At 47.1% G+C, this 17,176-nt stretch overlaps 1 protein-coding gene across 1 annotated transcript in view; it reads right to left on the bottom strand.

The window, feature by feature from the left end:
• EIF3G (eukaryotic translation initiation factor 3 subunit G) overlaps nt 1–11,473 on the bottom strand; it is a 44,343-nt gene extending 32,870 nt beyond the window's left edge. The window contains exons 1-2 of the mRNA XM_030197087.1: nt 11,368–11,473; nt 10,153–10,199 (exon numbers count right to left, since the gene is read on the bottom strand). Coding sequence (XP_030052947.1) covers nt 10,153–10,199; nt 11,368–11,387 — 67 coding nt within the window. The 5' untranslated portion in view covers nt 11,388–11,473. The remainder of the gene's footprint in view (nt 1–10,152; nt 10,200–11,367) is intronic.
• Nucleotides 11,474–17,176: the final 5,703 nt, after the last annotated feature.

Below are 17,176 nucleotides of genomic sequence, written 5' to 3'. Positions count from 1 at the left end.
CTCTGCCATCGAGGCCGCCTGAGCTCTAGTGGAGTGAGCCTTCAGCTGGATAGGCAGCATCTTCCCTGCGGCCACATAAGCCGCTGCAATGGTTTCCTTGACCCATCGTGCCACTGTAGGCTTGGATGCCTGCAGACCCTTACGAGGACCTGCGAACAGCACAAACAGATGATCCGACTTCCGGAAATCATTGGTCACTTCCAAGTATCTGATGATGACTCGTCTCACATCTAGATATTTGAAAGCAGAGTACTCCTCTGGGTAGTCCTCCCTACGAAAGGAAGGGAGACAGAGCTGCTGATTCACATGGAAGCGAGAAACAATCTTGGGCAGGAAGGAAGGCACTGTGCGAATAGTCACTCCTGCCTCAGTGAACTGCAGAAAAGGCTCTCGACATGAGAGTGCCTGGAGCTCGGAAACTCTTCTGGCTTAAGTGACAGCCACCAAAAAGACTGCTTTCAACGTCAGGTCTTTCAGAGATGCCCTAGACAAGGGTTCAAAAGGCGGCTTCTGCAAAGCTCTTAGCACCAGGTTGAGATTCCACGCAGGCACCACTGAGTGCAGAGGAGGGCGCAGGTGATTAACTCCCTTGAGAAAGCGCACCACATCTGGCTGCGAAGCCAGGGAAGCACCCTTCAGGCGGCCCCTGAAGCAAGCCAGAGCCGCTACCTGGACTTTAAGGGAATTGAGCGACAGGCCTTTCTCCAGACCTTCTTGCAGGAACGCCAACACTGAAGAAATTGGAGCAGTGAAGGGAGAAAGTGAGCCTGCTTCACACCACGCTGCAAAGGTACGCCAAACCCTGGCGTAAGCAGTAGAAGTAGAGCGCTTCCTCGCTCTCAGCATAGTGGCGATGACCTTGTCTGAGAAGCCCTTCTTTCTCAGACGCTGCCGCTCAATAGCCAGGCCGTAAGACCAAAGGGGGAGGGATCCTCCATCACCACGGGACCCTGATGTAACAGGTCCTGCTCCACTGGCAGCCGCAGAGGATCGTCGACTGAGAGCCTGATCAAGTCCGCATACCAGGGACGTCTGGGCCAGTCCGGACCCACCAGGATTATCCGGCCCGGATGCTTTACCACCCGGTCTAGCACCCTGCCCAACATGGGCCAGGGCGGGAACACATAGAGAAGCTCCTGTGTCGGCCACTGTTGGAGAAGAGCATCTACTCCCAGGGATCGAGGGTCCCGTCCTCTGCTGAAAAAGCGCGGCACTTGGCAATTGGCCGATGACGCCATCAGATCTAGGCTCAGCTGGCCCCAGCGCTTCGTGATGTCCAAGAACGCCTGAGCAGATAGCTGCCACTCTCCGGGCTCCAAGGTATGGCGACTGAGAAAGTCCGCCTTGACATTCATGACTCCGGCAATGTGGGCCGCTGACAGCTGTTCCAGGTTCGCTTCCGCCCACTGGCATAGATTCATGGCCTCCTTGGCTAGAGGGGCGCTCTTGGTACCTCCCTGGCGGTTGACATAGGCCACAGCCGTGGCATTGTCCGACAGGACCCGTACTGGCTTCAACGCCAGTACCGGGATGAACTCCAAAAGCGCCAACCGAATGGCTCTGAGTTCCAGGAGGTTGATAGACCACTTTGCCTCTGCAGGAGACCAGAGCCCCTGAGCTGTCCTTCCCAAGCAGTGGGCTCCCCAGCCCGACAAAGAGGCGTCCGTCGTGACGACAATCCACTCCGGGGTCACCAGAGGCATTCCTGCAGACAATTTGTCTGTCTGCATCCACCAGCTCAGCGCCTTGCGCACTGCTGGGTCCAAGGGAAGGCGCACAGCATAATCCTCCGACATCGGAGTCCAGCGCTGCAGCAGAGAGAGTTGTAGTGGTCTCATATGAGCCCTGGCCCAGGGCACTACTTCCATCGTGGCCGTCATAGAGCCCAACAGCTGCACACAGTCCCAAGCCCGAAGAGGAGAGGCTACTAGGAACTGGTCCACCTGAGCCTGAAGTTTGACAATCCGATTGTCTGGCAGGAACACTCTGCCCACTTGGGTGTCGAATCGAACTCCCAGATACTCCAGGGACTGAGTCGGGCGCAGCTGGCTCTTCTCCCAGTTGATGATCCACCCCAGGGAGCTCAAAAGAGCAACCACCCGGTCCACAGCTTTGCCGCACTCTGCATAAGAGGGGGCTCGGATCAACCAGTCATCCAGATAAGGATGGACTTGTACTCCTTCCTTTCGCAGGAAGGCCGCGATGACCACCATTACTTTGGAGAAGGTCCACGGAGCAGTAGCCAACCCGAAAGGGAGGGCTCTGAACTGAAAGTGTCGGCCCAGGACTGCAAAACGCAGAAAGCGTTGATGAGGAGGCCAGATGGGAATATGCAGGTATGCTTCCTTGATGTCCAAGGAAGCCAAGAACTCTCCTGCCTTCACTGCCGCTATAACAGAGCGGAGAGTCTCCATGCGAAAGTGCCGCACTTTCAAGGCCCGATTGACCCCTTTGAGGTCGAGGATAGGCCGGACAGAACCTCCTTTCTTTGGTACCACAAAGTAAATGGAGTAATGTCCCTTGCCAATCTGATTTTCTGGCACCGGAACGACCGCACCCAGGCGTATCAGGTTGTCCAAGGTCTGCTGCACTGCCACAGCTTTGACCGGAGACTTGCAGGGAGAGAGTACAAACCCGTCTCTTAAGGGTCGGCAGAACTCTAACTTGTAGCCGTCTCTGATGACTTCCAGCACCCAAGCGTCTGAAGTTACTCTGGTCCACTCGCCCAGAAACGAGGACAGGCGTCCTCCAATCTGCACTGGGCCATGGACCAGGACCCCGTCATTGGGTATGAGACCCTGGGGGAGGACCGGAGGGCGTACCTCCGGGACATCGGTCTCTGCGAAAGGAATGCTGCTTGGGGGCAGAGGAGCCCGACTTGCCCGGGCGGTACCGACGGGCTTCCTGAAACTGTCCTCTGGAGATACCGGGGCAAGCACTGGCCCGAGCCCTGACCTCTGGTAACCTCTTGCCCTTAGACGTGCCGAGATCGGTCACGATTTTGTCCAGCTCGACCCCAAAAAGCAGCTTGCCTTTAAAAGGCAACTTAGCCAGACGGGACTTAGAGGCGTGGTCCGCAGACCAATGTTTCAGCCAAAGTCAGCGCCGTGCAGAGACTGTCTGAGCCATGCCTTTAGCCGAGGCTCTCAAGACATCATACAGTAAGTCTGCCAAATAAGCCAAGCCCGATTCCAGGGCCGGCCAGTCAGCCCTCAAGGAAGGATCCGAGGGGGAAGCCCGCTGCACCATCGTCAGGCACGCCCTGGCCACATAGGACCCGCAAACTGAGGCCTGCAAACTTAAGGCAGCCGCCTCGAAGGACGACCTTAAAGCCGTTTCCAATCTTCTGTCTTGGGCGTCCTTTAGTACCGTGCCACCTTCCACCGGCAACGCCCTTTTCTTAGTCACCGCAGTGATTAAAGAATCCACGGTAGGCAAAGTTAACTGGGTGTGTGGCTGTGCTTTCCCCAAGGGCCATACTGTTAGATTATTATGAAGATTATCATCTAGAGAATAGAACATACATGCTACTGTTGCGGAAGGCAGGGGTTTTGGGGAAGAAAGTGATTTTAGGAGTGTGGGTGGGAGATGAAGCACCGTCTTTTTGGGTGTGGAGAAATAAATTTCATGCCCTAATGGCTTTTGAACATAGATATGCTAAACACACGCCCAAGAGGCCGAAGCAATTCCATGAAGTATGGGGAGTGTACGTGGACTCTCTGCCACACAGAGCGAGAAGTCTGCTGCTAAATGCGGGTTGAGGACTGTAGGATTAAAGAGAGGACACTCCAGGGAGATCAGTGATTTATATAGGATGGGGGGATGGGGTCCCCCTTTGTTTTAGGATCGCTGTCTTCCTCTTCTCCCCCCCTCATGATGGACATCTGTGTATATAAATACCCCCAAAATTAATAATTTTTTATTTTTTTTTTGTCTGTGTGTCTTGGACTTGTATTTGTCTGTGGTCTGGTGTCAGATGAAGATTGTTGCTGAGAGATGGCGACTGGGTGGGAGTGGGAGGGAGGGAAAGGGAATAATTGAGGATGCTAAGTGGAAAATTCATCGGACATATCACAAAGTAGAGATGTATTGATGGGAGCTTTAAGTACATCTCCATATTGTTTAATTGTTCCTTAGAGCCCACAATATGCTCACTAATTGTTCAGCTTTTGGGCGACTGGTAAGGTGGGATGGGAGCTGGGAGTTTGAAGATAGGACTGAGTTGAGTGCACATGTTCTCGTATAGTTATGACTGTTGATATGTTTTGATTGACTGAATTGTTCAAACACACTGTTTCAATGGGAAAAGGGGGAGGGTGGGGGGGGAGGAGAAGGGGGGGAAAAGTTTGATGAATATAAGTAATAAGATGTTTATTTGGATACGAATTCATGCTTCACGTAATGTATATTCGAAACCTGCAATATGTGATTTCTTTGATCAGGAAGAAAAGGGGGGGGGGGGAAAGGTTGCAATAAATAGTTGGAAGGGGGGGGGGGGGTTTAATAAATAAATTTGATGACCATTACTACGGATGTATACCGGTGATGTTTCTGTTACAGCTGTTCTGTATGTGCTTTAGTGAAGTTGTATTTTTGGATTTTGTCATCAATAAAACAGTTGAAATCTAAAGAATCCACAGTAGGCCAAATAAAGGCCTCACGTTCACTTTCAGGCAAAGGATAGAGGCGGGACATAGCCCTAGCCACTTTGAGGCTCGCTTCCGGGACATCCCATTGAGCCGAAATTAAGGTGTGCATGGCATCATGCACGTGGAAGGTTCTAGGCGGGCGCTTCGTCCCCAGCATAATGGCGGAGCCAACAGGGGCTGAGGGAGAGACGTCCTCCGGAGAGGAAATCTTCAAAATGCTCATGGCCTGCATTAACAGGTTGGGCAAATCCTCTGAGCGAAAGATCCGTGCTGCAGAGGGGTCATCCGCTCCATCCGAGCGGGAATCCGTCTCCTCCAAGGAATCCCCAAAGGACCGTTGGGAGAACTCAGATACGCTGCCCTCATCTACATCAGAGGAAACAGCGTCCTCTAAGGCCTGGGCATCCACCCGAGGGCGTTTACTTCCGGGGGCCTCAACCCCTTTAACGGACAAGGGAGAAGGGGCAGCGTTCTGCATAAGGAAGGCCTGATGCAGCAGCAAAATAAACTTGGGGGAGAAACCCCCCAAACTGTGCAATTCAGCAGCCTGGGCCACAGCCCTAGACGCACCCTCAACCGGCGCTCGCAAGAGCGGGGGAAAACCATGCTGCGCATCCAAGATGGCGTCCGGCGCGACACTCCGCGAAGGAGCCGCGCGGGAAGAACGGCGCTTAACTTTAGCCGCTTTTTTGCCGTCGCCCAAATCAAGGGCGACCATAGCATTAACGTCTCCCACCTCGAGGGCAGCCCAAGAAGAAGCCGTCCGAGCAGAGTGGCTGGCCAAAATGGAGGTGGCGAGCAGCGGGGGATGGGCGTTTATGGCGGGAAAAACCGCCGCACCGGAGGAAGAACCGGGACACTGACCGGACTCCAAACTGACTCCCAAAAAAGGCTATTCACATGCATATTTTCAAAGCACTTTGGGAGGCTAAGTGCTTTGAAAATGAGCTTGTCAGGCTTTGAAACCCCCGCATCCCCGCTAGACGCACACACGCGGTCCGGGGAGCGATTCTTCGCGCCCTCGCCCTCCGACGCCATAGGCCACGTGGAGACCAATCGGGGAACCCCCTGCCCGCTATAAAAGGTAAAAATTACCTGCTTCTCGCTCCGAGCTGTAACTAACTGGTGTCCCAGTGAGCAGCTGCAATAAACGCTGATATAAACGTTGAAATAAACGCCCTTAAAGGACGTTCAAAACGGAGCCAGCGGGAGGGGGGAGAAAAGGAGGGACCTGGCACCACCAGGTTTGCACTTGCTCAAGAAGAGCCCTCAACCCCAGGTACTCAACAAAACCTAAGAATTAGGCTTGGAGACCTAGCCAGAGCTGCTGCTGTGTGTGACCACCACCTGCTGAGATAGAGAACATACAGAGGAGTTTCCGGCAGCACATGACCACATATAGGGAGGCAAAAGGATTGCTCTCTATCTCCACCTGCTGGTAGATGGACACAACCCACCAGTCACACCACCAGTCTATGGATTGATCAGCATGATGATATGGAAGCAAACATTTTGCATCATATTTGGTGTCACAAGACAATGCCAACCAGGATGTCACCTCCGTGGGACAGCACTTTACAAAAACAGAACACTGCATCAATGATTTTATGGACCATGATTTCACCTATATTTAAATCTTCTCAGTCCTATATTCTTTTTAGGGAAAATTTGAAAACCCCTCTGTTTCAGAAATATGTATCCCATGCTAACTACTGATTTACAATTTATTCTTAATCACTAAATTTACTATTATGCCCCTTCTTCCCAGTTAAATGAAACTGGCTTCTTAAATAGTTGTAACCTGTGTTAATAATAATAAACATGCTGCATAAATATAATGAGAAACAGTTGAACAGTATAAAGTTCCTATGGTCAGTGAAGTGCAAGTATTAAGGCAAAAGAGCTATGAGTCACAAACCTGTGAAAACGATAAGGGAGTCATAGAATCAGCCTTGAGCTGGGTAGCCTTGTGTGAAACAGAGACAGAGAGTCTGTGCAAGGGTAGAAAAAATGCTGCTGACATTTGTAGATAAGAAAGAACAGGCTTCAAAGAAAAGGGTTGCTGACGTGCAGGCATTGGGTGCAGTACGAATGTAAGTGAATATAAGCTGAGCAAAATATATGTAACCTAAGCAAACATATATCTCTGTATTACTGCTGATCATATAATGTGAGTATACTTTGCTTCCTGTATGATGTTCTCATACTGCCTCTGTCCAAGGGAGGACAGTTGAAAAAATAAAATTGTTGATTATTCTTCTTTATAATAGGTGTCAGTTTCTTTGTTTACACACATATAAGGTGTAAATAAACACCTGCTTAGAACTGTGAGGTAATAGCGGGATAGAAATCTAATTTACCATTACCATTTATAGTGAGAATACTAAAAGGAAACAGACAATCCAGGAACGCAAGGCCTTTGAAACTTATTATATGGAAAATCAATTATCCTACCTGAAATATCTAATGACTCGGACAAACTTCTATTTGATTTTCTAATATCTGTTGCCCTTAAACTCATTGTTAATCATTGGAAGGATAACTCACCTCTTTCTTTCCATATGTGGTGGAATTGGGTTATATTTTATAAGGAATATGAAAATAATTTAAGTTGTACTTTCAAGAAATCTCTAAGTTGTTAAAATGGACAACTTTACATAATTATTTATCTAGTATATAACTCACAAAGGTCAGCACTCTGTTATCCGAAAGTATTTACACATTGATCCTGGATATACACTCATTGTACTCAAGCTTTCTCCGGAGTACTTGCTGTACTGTTCTTGTTACTAATATACATTTGTGACTTGTTTATATCAGAATTTAATTATATTTATTTACTTATTAGGATTTATTTACCGCCTTTTTGAAGGAATTCACTCAAGGAAGTGTACAGTAAGAATAGATCAAACATGAGCAATAGGCAATTACAGCAGTAAAAATATTCAAATAACAATACAAAGAATGGCATGGAATACTCCTTATATAATTTTGTATTTTCAATCATACTTGATAAAATATTTTTCAAAAAATAAAATTGACACCCATTAGACAGGACTTAAAGATCTGGGTTTTCTAGCCCATTATAAACCATAAAATTCTACTACTTTGTCACCCTCTTATCTACAATCCATCTCCCCCCACCTCTCTCATCCACCCAGCTACCCCTGTTTCTCACCTTACCCACCCCACCCTCTTCCTGTGAGACTGTCATTGGAATGCTTTGGTGTTTCACTTATATATACTGTTGTTTATCAACATTTGTTTATTTCTGAAGGATTATCCTCAAAAGCTAATCAAAAAATGTATTTAGACCAATAAAAAAGTATCATCTTATTTTCTTTTCTATGTTTCATTTCTATTTATTACCTTTACATTTCAAAACAATACAAACCTTTCTGGTAATACATATTGAAAAATCTAGAATTTTTAGCAAGGTGTTAAGACTTGGCTGTCACAGTCTGCTTTTCAAAGCTAGCTGTTCTTTGCGGGAGCTGCCAAAGCAGTGAAGGGACAAGCAGGTTTATATGTTATTGTAATCCTCAGAGAACAGTGCTTGTTGGATCCGATATGATAAATAAGGACTAATTTAACCCGGATGTCTGAATCTAATTTCATAGTAGTTAATGTTATCAATAGAAATCAAACAAAATAAAACATGGAAAAGAAAATAAGATGATACCTTTTTTATTGGACATAACTTAATACATTTCTTGATTAGCTTTCGAAGGTTGCCCTTCTTCGTCAGATCGGAAATAAGCAAATGTGCTAGCTGACAGTGTATATAAGTGAAAACATTCAAGCATTACTATGACAGTCTGACAGGGTGGGAGGATGGGGGTGGGTAGGAGGTATGCATGGGGACATCAAAGCATATCATTGATATTCTAACAGGATGGGTGTGGATAGGTGAGGGGAGTTCACTTAATGGAATTAACTTAATAGTGGACTTATCAGATGGACAATGAATGAATTTTTACATTTTATCTATGTTCTTACCTGATTACTGAATTTATGTGACCACCTTATTTATATTATAATGATAATGGGTGGATAATTTAATACTGTGGTTATGTTTCATATCATTTAATGAAGAGGACACAATTCATGTTTGAATATAAAGAATTGTTTTCTTTTTAAGGAAAAGTTCAACACCCATATCACTGTCAAGAAACCTCAAATCTGATGGCAAATAAGGCCTGTACAACCCAAGGAGGTTTAATAGACAGGAGATGAAGTGATGTCAGAACGCTGAAACCAATTAGGCCAATCTAAGTTTCCCCTTCCCAGTGCAGCCATCATCCCCATTCACTCAAAACAAAGCAAGCAAACATATGAGCTGCTGCATCCACATTGTCATTTTTTTTATTGTTGGTCCATCTGTAACAAGTCTAAAACTGTTTCAATTGGATAGGCAGTGCCTTAAAAGGTGGAGAACAAAAGTTTTTTTTTTTTTGTTACTTATTGGACAGCTTTTTAATTTATTTGAAAGCTTCCCATATGTAGATATAAATATCATGAAACAATTGAATATCACTAAAACAGCTTTAAAAATTATTATAGATGGTAGAAACAGTAATTTTAAACTCTATTTTGTGCTCATTTATCTACACTAAAAACTAAATACACTGTATACAATACAGATGGGGAAACTTAGAAATTGGCTTCCTTGCTTACAGTGGACTAAGGCTCATTTCCACTCCTGTTTATTAAACCTCCTTGGTACACTGGCTTCCGTTCAGGTACCGCATTCAGTTCAAGCTTCTCCTACTAACCTACAAATGCACTCAATCTGCAGCCCCTCACTACCTCTCTACCCTCATCTCCCCTTACGCTCCTACCCGTAACCTCCGCTCACAGGACAAATCCCTTCTCTCAGTACCCTTCTCCACCACTGCCAACTCCAGGCTCCGCCCTTTCTACCTCGCCTCACCCTATGCTTGGAATAACTCCCTGAGCCCATATGCCAAGCCCCCTCCCTGCCCATCTTCAAATCCTTGCTCAAAGCCCACCTCTTCAATGTCGCCTTCGGCACCTAACCATTGTACCTCTATCCAGGAAATCTAGACTGCCCCAATTTGATAGACTGCACTTTTGTCCTTTAGATTGTAAGCTCCTTGAGCAGGGACTGTCCTTCTTTGTTAAATTGTACAGCGCTGCGTAACCCTGGTAGCGCTTTAGAAATGTTAAACAGTAGTAGTAGTAGTACAACCTGTCTAATCGCTATCAAATTTATGCACAAAATATATAAACCACCTCACCAACAAACAGTCAAAGGGATGTATTTAATCTCCTACCAGTGGGCCAAGTAAAAACAATATCAGACGTGTCCTAGTACGAGAGATCCTAGCTTTGCGATTAAGGACCCTTTGTGCTTGTTTTAAGCTTTCTTGAATTCTGATACTATTCTAGCTTCAAAATTAGGCCTTATAATCCTGAACACAGCATGGCATCTACCATATATTTTAGGAATTTAAAGAATAGAAAATCCAGTATCCATTACCTTCATCAACCTCATCCTCCACCTGGTCAGCCCAGCTGGGTTTTGAGCTGCAGAAAAACAAGTCATAAAGTCCTTTAGTAAAGGAAAGGCAGAGGGATGGGATTTGATATTACCACCTTTCTGTGGTAATCAAAGTGGTCTACATATTCTATACAGGCAATTATTTTGTACCAGGAGCAATGAAGGGTTAAACGACTTGCCCAGAGTCAGAGAACTGAACCCAGTTCCCTTGTTCTCAGGCCAATGTACTAACCATTACGCTACTACATGAAGAATCACTCCATATTCCCCAGACTGCTTTACAAATATATTATCTTATGATGGTAAACTGAGCATTGTACCGGAAGGGCTCTACACCCCCCCCCCCCCCCACCCCTCCATTCCATAGCACTGACTAGGAAGAAGGTGGGGCATGGGAACACCACAAAATGAAAGCATGAAAAGGGGGGAAATTCTTCCATTTAAAACATGTAAAAGTGAGCACTGGTGCCCTGCAGAGACTGCCATGCTCTCTGTACTGAGAAACTAGGGTGATGTGAAAAAGGCAAGATGTTATCTATTCAAACCTTCTCTTGCTTTTTGTAGTTTATTTGAACATTTTAATAAGAACAACACAAAAATAGCTTCCTCCCCTAATCCATAACCAGGCCTCATCTTCCCTTCTTCCTAATCCCAAAATGATGTGTTCACTCCCAGGCCGGTCACCCTCCCCCTCCCCCCAAAAAAACCAAAAATCACTCTCAGGCCCCAGAACCCTTCCAAACCAGACTTTAAAAAAAAGTCCACTTTTCGTAAATCTTGGATTTCAAAATGGAGGACTTGAGAGTATATAATTTACTATTTTTGTTGCTTCTTTAATAATTATATTATAATTATTAGAAATTGAAATTTATGTGAAAAAGTATACTTTTCTGTACAAGTATTTACTTGAATTGAAAATTAAATTAAAAAAAAAAAATCCTTTGACTGAGGGCGGGGGCGTAGAAAACCCAAGCTACGCTCCTGCCTCCAGTTTGCTAGTTATAGATACCGTGTGTGACCGCAGCCCCAGTGCCCCCACTCCATTCTATTACCCAACTGTCTGTCGGCCCCACCATCACCAGTCCCTCTCGTCCCTGATATATGAGGGCTGGGGGGGAGGAGTAAGGCGCGAAATCCCCCCCCCCCCCCCAGACCAAGAGCGCGACAACTAAACCCCGCAGGCGCCTTCCTCACTCGTAGTCGCCGGTCGGCATCGCTGCACGGTTCGTTTCCTTCCTCAGCGCGAGCGACGACGGCGCGGAAAGAATCCGGATGTGCCACTAACGCGCCTGCGCCAAGAGGAGACGTCAGCAGCACAACACAGGAAACCGCCCAGGACCATAGAGAAGAAGCGGAAAGAAGAACCCGGATGTGCCGCTACTTCTTCGCGCCATAGAGAGGCGATGCGGTGCCGGCGTGCACCGTTTGCGCAGCGGACGCGCTGCAAGTTTCAGTTGCAATATTTAAACTCGAACAGGACAGGCAGCTGTCTACAGCTTATGAGCATAACAACGTGTACACGTGAGCGTGAGGATTGTTGCTGCCAAGATTATGTTTAAAAGCAGCCAGGAGGGCAGGGCTTCTGTGTAACATGCTATGATGTTGGCCTCAGGCTTCTATTATACGTTTATAGTCCGCAACCCTCAACTAGTGGCCACTGTAATTTCTCCAAAAATGGAACAACTAAACTCAAACCTAGAATGTAACCTAACCATTTTACTTTTATTCAGGAAATTTAGACTGCCCCAATTTGATTGGCCGCACATTTTGTCCATTAGATTGTAAGCTCCTTTGAGCAGGGACTGTCCTTCTTTGTTAAACTGTACAGCACTGTAACCCTAGTAGCGCTTTAGAAGTGTTAAGTAGTACTACTACTACTACTACTACTATTTAGCATTTCTATAGCGCTACAAGGCATACGCAGCGCTGCACAAACATAGAAGAAAGACAGTCCCTGCTCAAAGAGCTTACAATCTAATAGACAAAAAATAAATAAAGTAAGCACATCAAATCAATTAATGTGATCGGGAAGGAAGAGAGGAGGGTAGGTGGAGGCGAGTGGTTACGAGTCAAAAGCAATGTTAAAGAGGTGGGCTTTCAGTCTAGATGGTGCATGGTTATAAAATGATGTCATGATTGTTCAACATGACATGAGGTGACTATTCAACTATTGTACAGCACTGCATAACCCTAGTAGCGCTTTAGAAATGTTAAATAGTAGTAGTAGTATCAACTTTTGCATTAAGTACTGCCTGCCCCTCTTATTGAATACAGCCATTCTTAAAAAATCAGACTGGGTAGGTTATGCTTTAGGCCAACTTCCTGAATTTTGTCTCCTTCCAAACATGCCAAGTATTTTTACTAAACTACTCTACTACTACTACTTAACATTTCTAAAAGCACTACTAGGGTTACGCAGCACTGTACAATTTAACATGGAAGGACAGTCCCTGCTCAAGGAGCGTACAATCTAAAAGACAAGTGTAGAGTCAATCTGATAGTGCATACTATATTTCTCGAAAGGTTAGGTGTCGAAAGCAGCATTGAAGAGGTGAGTTTTAAGCAGAGATTTGAAGATGGGTAGGGAGGGGGCTTGGCATAGGGGTTGAGGAAGATTATTCCAGGCCTAGGGTGAGGCAAGGCAGAATGAGCAGAGGCTGGAGTTGGCAGTGGTGAAGGGTACTGAAAGGAGGGATTTGTCCTGTGAGCGGACGTTACAGCCGGGAACATGGGGGAGATGAGGGTAGAGAGGTAGTGAGGAGGCGCAGACCGGGTGCATTTGTGGGTAAGAAGAAGCTTGAATTGTATGCGGTATCTGATTGGAAGCCAGTGAAGTGACTTGAGGAGAGGGGTGATATGAGTATATCGGTTCTGGCGGAATATAAGACGTGCGGCAGCGTTCTGAACGGATTGAAGGGGGGATAGATGGCTAAGTGGGAGGCCGGTGAGGAGTAAGTTGCAGTAGTCAAGGCGAGAGGTAATGAGAGTGTGGACGAGAGTTCGTGTGGTGTACTCGGAAAGGGCGAATTTTGCCGATGTTGAAGAGGAAGAAGCGACAGGTCTTGGCAGTCTGTTGGATATACGCAGAGGAGAGGGAGGAGTTGAAGATGACTCCGAGGTTGCGGGCAGATGGGACGGGGAGGATGAGGGTGTTATCAACTGAGATAAAGAGTGGAGGAAGAGGAGAAGTGGGTTTAGGTGGAAAGATGAGGAGCTCGGTTTTGGACATGTTCAGCTTCAGGTGGCAATGTCAGATAAGCAGGCCGATACCTTGGCCTGGGTCTCCACGGTGATGTCTGGTGTGGAGAGATATAGCTGGGTGTCATCAACATAAAGATGATACTGAAAACCATGAGATGAGATCAGTGAGCCTAGGGAAGAGGTGTAGATTGAGAAGAGAAGGGGGTCCAAGGACAGATCCCTGGGGAACTCCAACAGCTAGTGGGATGGGAGTGGAGGAAGATCCATGAGAATGTACCCTGAAGGTGCGGTGGGAGAGATAAGAGGAGAACCAGGAGAGGACAGAGCCTTGGAACCCAAAAGAGGACAGTGTAGCAAGAAGTAAATCATGATTGACAGTGTCAAACGCAGCAGATAGATCGAGGATGAGGATGGAATAGTGGCCTCTGGATTTGGCGAGGAGCAGGTCATTGCAGACTTTAGAGAGTGCTGTTTCTGTCGAGTGTAGAGGGCGAAAACCGGATTGAAGTGGAGCGAGGATGGCATGAGAGGAGAGAAAATCAAGGCAGCGACTGTGAACGGCGCGCTCAAGTATTTTGGAGAGGAAGGGTAGGAGAGAGATGGGGCGGTAGTTGGAGGGGCAGGTAGGGTCAAGTGATGTGGTTTTTTTTTTTTTTTTTTTTAGGAGAGGTGTGACTACAGCGTGCTTGAAGGTGTCAGGGACAGTTGCAGTGAAGAGAGAAAGGTTAAGGATGCGACAGATGGAGGGGGTGACAGTATGGGAGATGGTGTTAAGTAGGTTGGTGGGGATGGGATCAGAGGAACAGGTGGTGCATTTCAAGGAGGAAAGAAGGCGGGAGGTTTCATCCTCGGTGATCTCAGGAGAGGAGGAGAAAGAGGCCTTGGTTGGTTGGTTGTTGGATAGGGCTACAGGCTGAAGAGGAGGTGGTGGCTTGGTAGTGAACTCAAGGTTGATCTTTTGCACCTTGTCACGGAAGTAGTCAGCCAGTGATTGAGGAGAAAGTGAAGGGGGAGTGGGAGCGGGGGGCACTTTGAGGAGGGAGTTAAGGGTGCTGAAGAGACAACGAGGGTTGGAGCTGAGAGAATTGGTCAATTGGGTGTAATAGTCCTGTTTTGCAAGAAATAGGGAGGAATGGAAGGAGGATAGCATGAATTTGTAGTGAAGGAAGTCTGAATGGGTACGAGATTTCCTCCAGAGGCGTTCAGCGGATCGGGTGCAGGAGCAAAGGTAACGGATGCAAGGGGTCAGCCAAGGCTGGGGATTAGTACGCTTTGTGGGGCGGGAGGTGGATGGAGCAAGGGTGTCCAAAGCAGAGGAGAGAGCAGCATTGTAAGCGGAGACTGCTTTGTCTACAGTCTCAGAGGACATGATGGAGGGGAGGAGATTAGAGATAGTAGAGGATAAAATGGGGGGGGGGGGGTCAATAGCCTGGAGATTCCTGGAGGTGGTGGATAAAGTTGGACCGGGGGGGGGGGGGGGTGAAGAAGTGTGAGTGTGATCAGGTGATGATCAGAGAGAGGGAGAGCAGAAGCGTGGAAATTGGAGGGTGAGCCGGAGGAGGAGAGGACAAGGTCAAGACAATGGCCATCACGGTGAGTAGGGGTGGTGGAGCACAGCTGGAGGTTGAAGGAGGATGTTAGGAACTTAGAAGCATTAGGGTCGGATGGGTCATCAGCGTGAGGGACGGAGATGAGGGTTCAAGAAAGACGGAAAGCCAAGCATCAAAGTCGGTGAGGAAGGAAGAGAAGGATTTTTCAGGGGGGGGCGGTAGATGACTGCGACTCTGAGTGGCAGCGGGTAGAATAGCCAGATGGAGTGGGCTTCAAAGGATGAGAAGCAGTGAGACTGCGGTAGGGGGAGGGGTTGGAAACTACAGGAGGGCGAGAGTAGTAGCCCAATGCCTCCACCACGGCCAACTGGGCGGGGAGTGTGGGAAAAGAGATAACCTCCATGGCAGAGTGCCGCGACTGAGGCCGAGTCTTCTGGGGAGATCCAGGTTTCAGTTAGGGCGAGCAGTTGAAGGGAGCGAGAGATGAAGAGATCGTGGGTGAAGGGCAGTTTGTTGCAGACTGAGTGGGCATTCCACAAGGCGCATGAGAAGGGGAGGGAAGAGGGGGGGAGGAGGGGAATAGAGACGAGATTGGAGACATCCCGGAATCGTTCGCATGGATAGGATGGGGACAGGTGAGGCGGACCTGGATTAGGGTTAATGTCTCCCGCAGATAGCAGGAGGAGGAGCAAGAGAATGCGGAGGAGGGTGGGGGAGGTCGGGCGGCGAAGACGGGGTGTACTTAGGAGGAATGGGGATGGGTTAATGGCAGGAAGGTAGTGTTGAAGGTTATGAGCTAGGAAGGAGGAGGGGGACAAGAGGGATGGTGAGGTGGTGGGGGATGAGGGTGAATAGGGTATTGCCATGGCAGGCAGGGCGGGAGGGCAGCGAGTTTTAGTGGTAGACAGTGGGAGTGGTGGGGGGGGGGGGGGGAAAGAAGATTAGGAAGGGACAGGGCAAGGAAGAGAACATGGACAGGGGCCATAAGTAGTGACTGAGGTGTAACAGGTAACTATGTAGTGACTGAGGTGTTAAGCAGTTAACAGGTGTTAACAGGTGACTGAGGTGTTAAGCAGATAGATAGAGCTGGAAAGCTGGGTTTTGGACTGGCGAGTAGGTAAGTCAATGGCTGACAAGCTAGCAGGTAGGTAAGTCAATGGCTGAGAGGCTCGCAAGCAGGTAGGCAGGTTACTCGATGTGTTAACAGGCAGGCAGGTAGCAGCTGGAACAAGCGGTCAGGAACAAGCTGAGATAGAGGGACAGGAACAAGCCAGTAGGTGTTGTCCATTCATCAGTGTAGAATTGTTGCCAGAATGTTAGTGGATCTATTTTGCCTCTCGTAGTATAGGCTTTTTCCTCTTCAGTAAGGATTTATTTTGCGTGTACTAGATGACGACTGCGCGGGGAATGGGAAACAGAGATTAACCAATCTGGCTTCAACTTTTTGACGTCATCCTGTCTCCTGCTTTCTTCAATGTGCTTGCTCAACACTCGCCTAAAAGTAAACCCCGCAAACTACATCCTTCACTTTTTTCCAATCTCTTGTAGGTGAGCAGAGATTTTAACATGGTCGTAAAAAGATAACTTTTTAACTAAATTGTTTTATAAGTTTGGTTGTTTCACAGTTATCAAAACAATACCAACAAGTTTTCCACCTTTTAAAAATACTAACAGTAGATGACAGCAGGTATGGTCCATCCAGTCTGCCTAACAAGATAAACTCATAGCATAAGGTTTTGTGATGCCACATGTGTATACAGTGAAAATAAGCCAAACAGACAATTGCCAGCAGTAAAAATAATCATAATATACTTAGTGTCAATACACATTACATCATGTTCAAAACTGCTGATGAAACCAGAAAAAGTACTGGAAAATGTTTTCAGAGGAGTGGATAAGCAAGCGCCAATACAGTACATGTAGCTGGTGTTAGGCCTAGCTAGTTAACAGTTTATTAAAAAGGCTTTGGAGAAGAGCTAGCCTTTCATTTGCTTCCTAAAGTAGAGATAGGCTTCCCTTGAGCAAAGCTCCAGCGCTGGACCCCCCCCCCCTCCAGGTTTTACACTCTCCTAAATTGACTCGTGCTGTTCTCTTTCTAGATCTGGACCTATATTGAAAGCAAGTCTAGGCGGTTTACACAAATTAAATAAGCAAATAATAGGAACACAATCATCATACATACTAAGAATCATACAATCAACCCCCAAATTTTTGTAATAAATGTCAGTCTCATTCAGATACAGCTCCTGTCC

This window comes from Microcaecilia unicolor, chromosome 3 (genome assembly GCF_901765095.1).
Source record: "Microcaecilia unicolor chromosome 3, aMicUni1.1, whole genome shotgun sequence".
Classification (NCBI taxonomy): Eukaryota; Metazoa; Chordata; class Amphibia; order Gymnophiona; family Siphonopidae; genus Microcaecilia; species Microcaecilia unicolor.
Note: the sequence above shows the minus strand (reverse complement) of the source record. Positions and strands in the feature narration are given on the sequence as shown.